General features: G+C 37.3%; 1 protein-coding gene across 1 annotated transcript in view; it reads left to right on the plus strand.

Moving 5' to 3' along the window:
* The window catches only part of ccser2a (coiled-coil serine-rich protein 2a), a gene marked incomplete at its 5' end in the record, with an annotated part of 37,236 nt that overhangs the window by 4,202 nt on the left and 20,027 nt on the right, over nt 1-13,007 (plus strand). The window contains 3 exon segments of the mRNA XM_079248695.1: nt 8,612-8,705; nt 12,107-12,215; nt 12,333-12,513. Of these exon segments, the coding sequence (XP_079104821.1) occupies nt 8,612-8,705; nt 12,107-12,215; nt 12,333-12,513 (384 nt within the window).

Below are 13,007 nucleotides of genomic sequence, written 5' to 3' on the forward strand. Positions count from 1 at the left end.
TGTATATATGATATATTACTTTTAAGTATACTTAATTTGCATCTTTGTTTTTGTGCCATGAAGTTCAACATCCCAGAAATCAGTCAAGAAGTTATTTGCTTCATAAATATGAGTTGGGGTACGCATCTCTGGTCAGAAGAAGGCAGTAGTGACACAGCACTTGCAGGGCAGGGGAAGGTCTAATGATTGAGCGGCAGAGCTAGGGGGAAGAATAGTGAAAAGGAAAATGGCTGAAGCTGAATAAAAGAAAGATGGAGAGAAAAATGGAGTGGCTCATTGCTGATGTGTGAAGATTAGCTCTATGGGAAATCTGCCTGTAAGATTTTTAACTGAGCTATTTGATTAGATGAAATGCAGCCACTTACTGTAATTGGATATACTGAGTTCCCTCAATCTCCACCCCTTTTTCTGCCATTTCCTCTCCATCTGTTGGTGTCTCACTTCTCATTCTACTCATGCTCGCTGAGTAAATAGTTGCTTGTAATGAACTGAAGAAAGCCACTCATATAATCCTGCCACAAAGCAGCCTGCTTTCAACATGATTTATACAACATAACGTCTTTTAACACAACATGTGTATTATCAAAACTTGACTGATGGGTAGTTGAATAAAATGCTCCCTGTAGGAATTAGGAATTAGACATAAAAGCTGCTTCTTTTTTTTGTACATACTGTGCATTAGATGCAGGGAAAAGGACCTGATCTAAACAAAGTCACTAGGGACTGAATCATAGTCCAGAGCTCTACTTTCTCTACTCTACAGTCATATGGTAAAAGCTTTTATCCATGAGTTATAGAAATACCACTGTTAATAGTATTTATGTATCTGTAACTGTAATTTCAGAAGGTTGGTTGCATACTCAGTTATTTTGGCAGACCGCAGTGGCTTGTTCAGACCACTTGGTGGCACTGTGCATCCTTTGGGTTGCACCATGAGGTTGTGCTTCAAAGTGTGACTTATTTGTGTGTGTCACGTTTTTCTGTTGATTCGTGGCTGCGTCTGTATTCATATACCTCGGTGCAAATCAGAGTGGGCTACCTGAGCTTATAATGACATTCCTGTGATGTGCTATGCTGATGAGCACAATACCAGCTTTACAAAGCTGGTGCTGAAATTGAGGGACACATTTCACAATCACTTCATGTTTTTCAGGCCTCATCTTGGTGTATCAACAGAATCTGTATTCCTGAACCCATTTCATGCTTAAACTTTTGAAAGCACTTCCTAAATTATCATTAATGTGTTGGATTAGACATACAGTACACTATTAGATGGCCATGGCAGCAACACTCGCGGCAAAGTTTTAAAATTTCTGCTGAACATTTGTCAAACATGTGACTCTCATAGCTTGCTGACAACACATTATAAATATGGTATAATATAAGTATTCCTAATATTTATCCATTTTTACACTTCTATACAGTGAGTTTCTAAATTCCTGCAGCATCTTGGCTAAATAGAAGTTATTGTTGGAGTTTTTAAAATAATTTTATTAATGACCTGAGGTTATGTACTCTTGTACAAATATGTGTTATTTAGGACCTTTTATTAACACAGAAAATTAATTTTGAGAAACTGAAAAGTAATTATTGTGATAATAAGCTCCAGGTGAATATATTCAGTCCCAGTGTTCAACAGAAAAATTCATGAGACGTGAGGCAAGGGATGTCACGATGTGCTCCTCTATCCCTTTTTGTTTACCTGAGGCAGATGGAGGTAAATGTCATAAATGCCGTTACAGTCTCTCATAAAACACAACAAAGACCAACATGCCTGTTGATATGGCAAGCTCTTGGCGCTGGCGCAGATGAACTTTTATTGTATTAACTGATTGGATTTTGTTTTAATTAATTTTAAAAAGGCTTACGTTTGTGTCTCATTTACATTTATTTTCTCAGCTTCTTATCATTTCTCACATTTTCCGTCTCTTATCTGACAAATTCTGGTTAAAAATCTCAGATAAAAAAAATGACAGGACCACAGAAATTTCAAAACCCTTCAGTTTCCTCTTTTTTGTCTTTTTTCAAAGCTGGAGAAGTGCTGCTGCTTCTTATAGCTGATTTATTTACTTTGTCACTAATTGTGGGCTTTTGTTGAGCCAGGCTGAGACAGGTCAATTCATTAGTGTCTAAATGACTGAGGTGCTTAAGCTGCTTGTGTGCAGAGTGCTCAGCCATTTATGAAACATGCTGCTAGTGCACCAGCCTTGCCGTTGCATTAATGAGGCTTAAGGCTTTTGATTTTGTTTGGCATGTTTACTGACAGAAGCAACCCTTCAAGAGAAAACCTCAGTTTTGTTTGTACCTTTTTCCCATAATTACCACAGTTACACTGTTCAAAGTGGCCACGTATTGAGAACAAGCCAGGAAAAATGTCTGCAATAACAGCAGATAGGAAGGATAAACCCAAAACCACTTTCAAAGGCAAGATTGAATTAAGAATCTTGAGAAATTAATATGGTCTATAGATTTACTGGCATCGCTGTGGTTTGCTGTAATGCTCACGGTCCACACAGTGCATCTGTAACAATTTGCTCAAACTTATTCTTGTTTACTGTTAACCTTTCAGAGAAAAATTAGATAAGAGCAGTGGAACTTGATTACTATGCCCCAACTAAAATTTCCTTTTAGACTGGACTTCCCAGTAACCCCTTTTTGGACGGTGAATGTACGCCTGCTGGAAAAGGTCAAGTTCATGGATCCTCTTGTTTCAGAGCAGAGTTCTGCTGAAAAGTCACATCATCACCTTAAATACTTAATTGGATGACGTGACTCATTATAAATTTTACAATCACAGCCTTTCAAGACAAGTCACCCATGTATTTCTGAGTATTTATTTTACTCTTGAAAATTTTAAAGTATACAGACATGTAGAGAAAAATATTCAAATCGGAAGATAATTGACATTTTCTGGGTAAGTAGCTTCTTATGATGTATATATCATATGCAAAAAAAATAATGGACTTAATAAAGTCTCTAAATTAAATGTGAACGAATTAACGACAGTCGTCCATGTTAAATTCTGCAAAGTCTTAGCTTATTATATCGGCCATTTTTCTTAGATTTTTATCAATCGGTTATTTCTTCCATGTTATGTGACTGTCTACGGGTACAACCAATATATTCAGTATGGAACAAATGGCACATTGTTATGCTGTCAACAATACAAACATCTTGAGGGCTAACCCAAATGGGAAAAAGATAAATCTTGGAAAAACAAACTGCTGATTCAAGAGTTCCCTGCTCTCTTCTGCAGCTGCCATCACTCACTTAACAGTTTCCCTCGGTGGGCCTCGTCTGCACTGCCTTTGTGTCCCTGAATGGTTCCCTGTGCACGGCATAACAGCAGAAACGAGACATGAAAATAAAGAATGCTGTTATTTTTAGCAGGATCAGTGTTCCAATGACAAATGTAAACAATCCAAATGATTCTCACTACCTCACTACCAAGTCCGTAAACCTCTATGTCTCAATGTGTCAATCTTTCTCTTTCTTTTCCCTCTACAGGTGTTGTTCTGAACTGGTGATGTATTTGTTGTTTTCATCTTTCATATTTGATGACATTAGTATTGGCCTGCTAGGATAATGTTTTACACTTTCACTAAGCAGCTGTGTTTCCTTCATCATTACATTAATTTTCTCCCCACTGGTACAAAGTAATTTCGGAGGGTTTAGACTTGATTTGATGGTGCTGGTTACATGTAGTGTAAGAGTTAAGGAATGTTTTGTGCAAAAGGAAAGATGCCACAGTCTTATAGATGTGGTATGTATTCAGATATGTCTGCATGTGTGCGTGTGAAAGCTTCTCAGACTTTACTTGCTTGGTTTTTGTTATAACAGTGAGACACACACAGAAAGTCAAACACACATGTCTGCAAGCGGGAAGCAGCCAGTGCTTATTTGTCAAGTGTGAAATTCTGCTGTTCAGTGGGCACATCCTTACAAGCATAGGATAACTCTGGGCCAGACTCCACCACAGGTTTTTTTTTGTTTTTTTTTTCCTTAAAATCATGCAGTGTGTCACACCATTGCTAATTCACTTACAGATGTTGAAGTCTGCTTTCATGCTTTTTCATGCTGAACATAGAATTTCTTCCTTTCCTCGCCTTTATTAAGCTTCTCTATTAACATTCAGCAGCATTCTGTCTTCACACTGGAGAATCTCTGTACATGCCAGAGAGATATTATTTTGTTTTATTAATCTAGATGCTCTTCTGTGGTCAACTGTGGTCAGAATATTTTCTTAAGGAAAAATTTAGATATACTTTCTTTCTCAACTAAATCAATGGTAATCTCTTATTCAGTGTCAGTATTCTGATGCTTTAAAAAAACTCAGCTGTAATATCTTATTGTGTTCCAGAGACCGAGTTTCTATTGGCCCTGATAGTCTGCATCTACAGGATCCTGTCTGGACTTTTCAATGGCATAACTTCTATTTGAGAAATAATGAATTTCTACTCTGTAAAATATGAATTACTTTGTTAACCTGACAGTAGTTGATCAGCCCTGCACCTTACTCACAAAACCCTGTTTTAGCCTTTTCTCACAGCTGCTCTCTTCTAAAAGTAATATTGTTTGTGTGTCAGCTCTCCTCTCAAACTCACATGACACAAACAGGCACCAGCTCCACAAGCTACTTATGACACACATGTTGCATATGACAGCCACATACAGAAATGACCGAAACTGAAGACATGTCCTCCGTCAAGACCACCAATTACTCTAAAGATACAGAAAAAGAAGCTGCAGAGTTGGACCGGCTAATGTCACACATGAGAAATATTCTCCACCTTCTCGCTCTCCTTCTCAGACAACCTCACAAACACATGTCTGTTTAGTGTTGTGGTATTGTGCTATTTCGTCATTACATTATCTTTTTAAAAAGTATTTGGCAATCAAATATGAATGATTTGGGGAAATAAAGGAATATGGGATGTCCATGTCTGCCTCACATTAGCCAGAGTGATATTTCATAAGAAAGGAAGTGTTAGTGGGTTGGAAAGAGTAGCCTTCTTCATATGATTGGAGAAGGAAAAAATAAAGTGAAGGACAGAAAATGTCTTGAGAACAAGTACAGCCAGTCTAAAAACTTCTCCCTGGCACATATTGATTTTTATGCTCTTATCTAGTGCTACATTTATGTGTGTGAGTGTATGTGTGGTTTTCATTTGACAGTTGAACCAAAAAGAATGAACAGTCCAACTTTGCTATTTTTCCTGATTAAAACCTACTATGCTAATTTAAAGTTTCTAACAGAAGTCTTCAAAAGATGTGTTCAGAGTCGGTATTCGCAAGTTCTGAATGTGAGGTTATTCAGGCACCCAGGCAGTGTAAGTGTTCACTGACAAACTGAAGGAACCTTAACCTCAAAATGATTTTGAAGGCTTTGATCAGGATTTTAATCCTGCTGTGTGTGTTTTAAGATTCAGCTGATGATGAGAGCAGACTGTTATAAAACAGATTGGGGTGGAAGATCTTCACCTAGATTTTGAATGTTGTCCATGCTGCTGGATTTGTTTTGGCGGATTAAATCTTATGTGTCTACATTATGGATGTCATGTGTGGCATTCAAGCCATTCTGACAGGGAAAACCACAAGAATAATTACTGAGTTAAAACAACTGTTTACATGCAGCTTGACTGATTTTATGTGTTCATCTCTGAATTCACAAATCAAGGTTTTCATTACTTTACAGAAATTTTAAAGACTCAGATCAGTAAGAATAACAATGTGATATTTATGTGGTGCTAACACACAACAAAAGGGATCTCAGTGAAAAATGTGATAGTTTTTTCTTATGTATTTTAGATCACCTGTATGTAGGGAAAACATCAACTTTTTTTTTTCCAGTACATTTTAGCTAAAGATCTGATCAATCAACCTGAGGCCTGTCTGTGCAAGAGATGTGATTTCTCTCATACTTTGACCAGTGTGAGGACTCGAGGGCGATTTTGAACATACACCTTAATCCAATTTGCTGCTCACTCCCCAGCAGAGGTTGCCCTGAATTTATTTTAGCACCTTAAGCTGCTTTGGCCTTCCACAGTGAAGTGAATGATATTTCTCTACAGGATGGCAGTGGTTCAAACATTGGAGCTGGGAGATGGCTGCTGTATTTGCTCCCCATGTTGACATGTTTAAATACTCTTTAACAGAATATTGTATGAACCAGCATTTTGATCCCACTATAAATGTACCTCACAAAGTGATACAAGCTGGATAACATGCAAACATTTCAGTTTTCTAAGCATATTTTGGATTTTAGATCTAACCTGACTTGCCAGTTTTGTTTGGTTTTGGTTTTTGTCTCACAGCTCGTCTGCAGAAAGAAACCAGTTTGTTTATTTCCCTTGTTCGTGAAATTATATATGTCACCCCTTTCTCTCTATTTTCACTCTGGACAGCCTCTACAGTGCACACCATGCAGAACAAAGTTGCAAGTGCATAACCTTTGTACATAACTCCTTCATTTGTTAAACTATGTGGTACTAAGGATGTCAAAATTATATATTTTTTGGGTATGATTATTGTCAAAGAAACAGTCACGATTTGTACAATCAGGATTATTTTACACAAAAAAATAATTTTTGAAAAATGCAAATGTGCAAAACCACATGGACACTCCTCATAGGTCTTGATGTTTTATTTATTTTTATGTTTTGATGTCAACATAACAACACTGTAACAACAAACTATGTAACCAAGAAGTCTCCGTCCAACTAAATCCCCTCTGCTGTGTGCAGAATAAATAAATTCAACATAAACTCTAGATCTCGCAAACAAATGATAAAAGGCTATATCCTACCTTTATCTGGCCTTAGGAGATTTCTGCATTATAAAATGGTTTTAAACATTTCTTTTCTAGAAATGCGTAAAAGATTTAGAAATGCAAGAAAGACATCTCGCTAACTTTGACTTCCAGCTGCCCTTTTTGTTATAATAACTGCTGTTTGACACAAATAATCCTGGAACAATGGAAAGAAAGAAATAAGACCACATGTCTGAAATTAAATGCACTTTCTTCGCAGACAATGGCAATTGCATAAACCAGTAATAGTAATAATAGTAATATATCATGCAAAATGAAAGCATGCAAGATTATGTTTAAACAGCAAAAATATTTGTCACAAAGAGGTATTTAGTTTTTGTCTCTCACCTGTATAATGTAGCATTTAAAGAACGTTTCTGGTCAAGATTTTATATAATTCTTTACAGTCTGATGAGCCGTCCTCCACAATGAAACTTTAATCTTTTTCTTCTTCTATAACCCTTCCATGACATCCTTCCGTGGTACCTTAGGGTTGAAGTCTATTATGCAAAATCTCAGACAGGAAGCGTTTGAATATCTTGACTCGCGTAAAAATGCAAAAGTACCTCAGGTCTGTATCTTAATATCACAGTTTGTACAATTCAACAAAACAATAGAACACACAAACTTAGAAGCAAGTGCCTCATGAAAAGAGCTCAGTTCCCATTAGAAGGGCTCAGGGCAGAATAGATGTTTTAAAATTTATCTTTATGAATTGTTTCATGAAGCATTTGTCTGACTTGTACTTTAAAATATAGAAAACATCCAGAGGGCAAAAGTAACTAGATTAGAGGCAAGAGGGCAATAAGATGCAGGCGATGGGGAAAGAACTGAGTATAAATGAGAACACAAGATGCAAGAGAGGGTTAAAACAAAGAAGACAGGTTGATTTGTACACTGACTCTTCAAAAGGCAAACATGCCACCCACGTCTTCACTGGCAGTATATAAAAGACTGCAGAAACAGATTTTGTTTGTACTATGTCCTTCATAATTCCTTCATCGTTAAGTCTAAGACACTCAGCACCATTCAGTTATTGTGCAATACGCTAGATATTCAATAATTTTCTGCCTGTGTCTTCTAGTCAAAGCCTGTCAATTAAGCTTCATAAAGCACAAAAATGTCTTGAAAATCCAGCTTTGAACTATTGATTCTTTTTTTTTTTCTGCCTTTGGGTTTGCTTTGAAATATTTGGTGCGCAGTAGCACCACACTCAGACGAGGTCCATATTTTTAGGCTTTTATGAGAAGTGTTTTTGTTGGTTTTCAAAGCATTTCACATTATCATTCATAATTGGATGTTTTTTTCTTCCAGATGTGCGGCTCTGCATAGTGTGTGTATCTTAATGTATGGAAGACCACTGTCTTCTGTTGTTCTTTCAGAGTGAGAGAATCATATTTGAAGTAAAAAAGAAAAAAAAAAAGAGTGAAACATTGATTAGTTAGTTTATTAACTCATATTAATTGTTAATAACCCAAGTAATTAGGAAAAATAAATAATTATGATTTAAAAGAAAACATTAAGCTACAAACTGCTTTGTGCATCTCATGATTTGTGCAACAGGAAAGCGTGGTATTTCAGGCAGTTTCTAATCGACGTCACTCATAAGCTTAAAAGGCTCCTGTTATTATTGCTTCAGTATTTAAGTATCTAAGTTTCATGTGTCTTATTTCTGCCTCTGAGTTTGTCTTCCATAAATAACTTTATCCAGAATCAAAATGAGGCAGTGGCTTATGTACCAAAGTATATGTTGAGATGGTCTTGTAATGAATTTTATGGTATCTACCATGTTGTGGTTCTTAGGATATCCTGAACAACCTGGACCTTCCAGGAACTGGAGATTTGGATGATGATGACCTCATGCTGGATGTGGACCTCCCAGAGGATGGCTTTCACGGTTAGCACACACACACACACACTCACACAGAGTTCTCCACATCTTGTAGTTACGCTACATAAGGGTAAAAACTTGTGAGGTAATTCTGTGGCCATGGCAAATACTTAAGCTTCGTAGGCTGGAGGTTGTCCATTATTTTTGTATAAGCGGTTACCTCCAGCAAAACTGTTTTGATCATAATTGTGAATTAATGTATCACCAAGGTCTGAGCTTTCCATTTCCAGCACACTCCTTCTGTGGGATGTAATGGCTTGAATAAATTGAATCCTGCATTGCCTTGGGTGAAGATTTGCCTTTGCAAAATCCATTGAACTTTTTTAATGGATTGCTTGTTGCGTTATTATGTTCCGTCACTGTTTTAATACTTTTGTAGGAGAATTATTAAATTACAATGAAACACTTTGGATAAATGCTGTTCAGTGAACTTGTATTATTCAGCCAGAAGTCTGTTTTCCCTTATATGTACAGACACACAGAGGTTTTCACAATCATTGAAACAGCTGAAGTGCATAAACAGATTTAGTAGCAACAGTTTATGGTTATATTTCTATTGACAGGAGTATTACAGTGTTGCTCTAACGACTTATTTGTTCACATCCTCTATTTTCATCTAGAAATTCATTTATTGTACTTAACACTATTCAAGCCTCATGAAATTTGAGTAAAAGAGCTTCCTTATGGTTAAAAGTAATCAGATCATGTGAAAACCCTGCTGAGAACATTCTGGGTTTTCATGTTTTATGGTATTATGTTGTATGGAAGAGGAAAGGTTGAGGACTGACCTTTCCTGTCATGAAATATAATGATTTCTTGGAAATGAATTTTTTTTTCTCTTCTGTTCTCTTTCTCTTTCCTCTCATAGAGCCATTCATTGCCGATGGCTTTAATGTACTAGTTCACTGAATCTCACAGGCTTAAGATCTATGAACAACATGAACAAAGCTGTCTTTACCACTGCAAATACCTTGTGCATGTGCATTTGAATTGGTGCACCTCAGTTTTGACTGCACATTTACCTGTGAAGTATGCAAAACAGCTGGCAACTTGCAGATTTTCCAGCTTAGTGGTTCTGTTGCTGTATGAAGCGAGTATTAAGACCCTTCAACCATTTTTTTTTAATGACTAGGACAAATCTCACAACTGTTTTCCATCCAGCTGCCATCAGTGCAGGAGATGTTTACCTCTGTGCTACACCCATGCTGAAAAAAAAAAAAAGTTTATACGCATAGCTGCTGCCGTCTGATCTGTCCCCGCTTACTGTCAGATATTAATATCCACTAATAAGGACTCCTGACAATAAATAATAAATAATCTAAAAAGTTATTGTAAGTACAAATAATTAATTACAGCTTAATTAAAGCTTTAAACATAATCACAGTTCACATTCCAAGCAACATGGAACATTTGTTGACTAATGTTTTCCTAGAACACCGAATACACTGGTGCCCACATGGGAGATTGGCAAACAACTTGGAGACTTTCTTGCTATGTTTAGCAAGTTTTCTGGCCCTTCCATCCACTTAAATACAAAATGCACTTGGTCTGGTGTTACTGAAGACTTTTGGAGACTGATGTAAAAGCACATATCATCCTCTTCTCAATGAGCCTCGGGTGCTGCGCAGGCTTCTCCACTGTCCAGAAGCGCTCACGAAAGTCTTGGTCGTCATGCAGCCGCAACCGCCTGCTTTCGGGCTCCATGACCAGACTGAAGATGAAGCTTGCAAAGTTGCAAAATGTAGACTCTTAATTAGAAAGAAAGATATAGTACAGGTACTTAAAATGACATTTTTACTTTAGGTCTGTTCAGTTTTGGCCAGAGATATCTGATACAGTCATCTACTAAAATCCATTTAAATAAAAGAAATGTTGCTTTTGACAAGTGTTTAAGCAAGATAAATATATTAGCATGTTTTAATTAATTAGATTAATATTTTTAATCAAGTTCCACCCCTAATATAATAGGTTGAAATTAACTGTGATGTCCTTGTTCCATAGAAAGGAGTTAAAGAGAGGGAGAGGAATGTTCCCTCCAGAGGAATGTGAACAGGGCCGTCATCCCTTCCTACTCCTTTTCGGGTTGCAGTCATATTTATAGCTCGCCATGTCATGGGTAGAGTTAATGTCATGAGAGGCAGCGTGAAAACACACGCTACAAAGTCCAGTTAGACCCATCCCATAGGGCTGGCCCTGAGATGTGGCAGACGGAAGGGTGTTTCTCCTGAAGAGACCCTGACTGCCACAAAACAGGAAGAAGGAGAGACAAAATGGATAGAAGGGAATTCATGGAGTGTTTTCATCCAGCTGTCAGATCTGTTGATGGGAGTGAGGCCACAGCTCTCCCGTCTCAGCTGGTGACTTCCTAGCTTGGACACAAACCAGTCACCTCAGTTGTTTTCTCACCAGCCCCTCCATAGAGCTCTCTCCCCAGCTTCTCTTCCAAGGGAGTTCCCAGAAAAACAAGCCTGTAAACAAAGACAGGACCAGGAAGGCTGAGAGCCGGGTTGACTTTCTCTCTGGCCCTTTAACAACTCACCAGCTGACTGGACAAGGACTTTTTCTCTCCGTTTTCTGTTTTTCTTCGTGTTTGGGCTCCTCTTTTCTATTGGAATGTATTCAGTTTGTAGAACTTCATAGGATTTTTTTTCCTGAGCTGAAATCACGTCATTTGAAGCAACTAAGTTTCTTGGTATGTAACAGGTCTGTATGAAGCAGACTGTCTGCTCTTGAGCTATGTGGTGACTGGGTGTAAAAAGTATTTCAGACACTGCTGTTAAATTGATTGGATCCTGCTTTTTATTTTTATCAGCTTACCAGAGTATCTTGCATATAAAAAGGGTCCTCTTGATTTCCTGGTGATCATGCACTGTTTTGTGAATTTTGTTGTGGTCACAGTTCATTTCACAGCTGTATACAGCTGAGTGGCTCTAAAATACTGTGTCCCTTTGCAGTGCATCCTTCAAAATGAATTGGCTTGTCAGTGTGCAAATAGATCTTTGATGTTTTCATGGTAGAGACAATTGAGAGAATTAAAGAATGAGATTAATCTGATAAGGATTTTATTGAAGATATTCAAGAATGATGGTAAAAATTGTCACAAATTTGTGGAGTGTGTATTTTTGAGTGAATGTGTATTCATTAGTTGTAGAAGAAAGTAACAAACAAAATGGAAAGAAAAAAAAACAAAACAAAGATCTAATTTACAGATGTTTATTTTCATTTTGAGTCAAAAAGGCTGCAACATCAGTAGACATGTTTAAGTATTATTCTGTATATTTGCAATATATTGCTTTTACAATACACCATGAAATATTAGAAAGAATGCATATATGTCCCTCTTTTTCTGGTGCATATTTTCTTTTCTTTTTAATACCTCACTGTTGTTATACATTGTTTCTGTATAGACTTTAACAGAATGTCCCATAATGAGCGCTCAGAGCGGACCAGTCGCCAGGGACAGCGGCGTAAACACCACCGCTATAGTGGACCAGACCACTTCTACAATAATAGCAGGTTAGTCAGGCTTGCAGTTAAAGTGTAAAAATGAACAACAGGCTAAAAAGTTTAGAAAAAGGTTTATTTAGGCTTTTTGTCTATCTAATGCCATGTAAACTGTGTTTTCTGGCTCAGGGCTCATATCTTCCAGCATTATGATGGACTGAATGCCTCAAGGATCTCATCAGGGCCTGTCCAGTCTGAAAGCAGGCAGCATGACTGCAGACCAATGCTGGATGAACTTGCACTCGAGCACATGACTCAGGACTGCACCTTACTCAAGAATCAGCTGCTCAGACTCAAGACATTACTACAGGTCAGAGACACACATGCAGAATCATGTAAACTTGTAAAAAACAAACAAACAAACAAAAAATGTATTCCTGCATTGATTAAAGTATAGGTGCACACAGACATCTTATATCCTTTATCTTCCAATGCTGTTGTGTCACATGAACATGCATTTACCAGGCAGTTTTTGTCTGCATGCTGTTTGCTGTCAGGATTTTGTGTTTCAGCTGCTGTTTTGTCTGTTAAAAACAGCTTTCTTGGCAGAGAAGCAGTTTGAATAATCTTCTTAAGTTTGCTTAAAGTCACTGTATTACAGTGTTCAGCATGAGCAATATGAAATGTATTTTCAGAAAAAGCTCAAGTAGGCTGTAAGAGATAATGTTGGTTAGAGTTAATGTTTTAAAGAAAGGAAGGGTATTAACATAAAATTTGTAGGAGAAGAGACATAAAGTCTTTGACTAGTTTTATTTAAAAGGACCAGTAGGTGAGCACTTTTATTTGAAATGTTCTTTGAAGCAT

This window comes from Telmatherina bonti, assembly GCF_933228915.1.
Source record: "Telmatherina bonti genome assembly, chromosome: 11".
NCBI lineage: Eukaryota > Metazoa > Chordata > Actinopteri > Atheriniformes > Telmatherinidae > Telmatherina > Telmatherina bonti.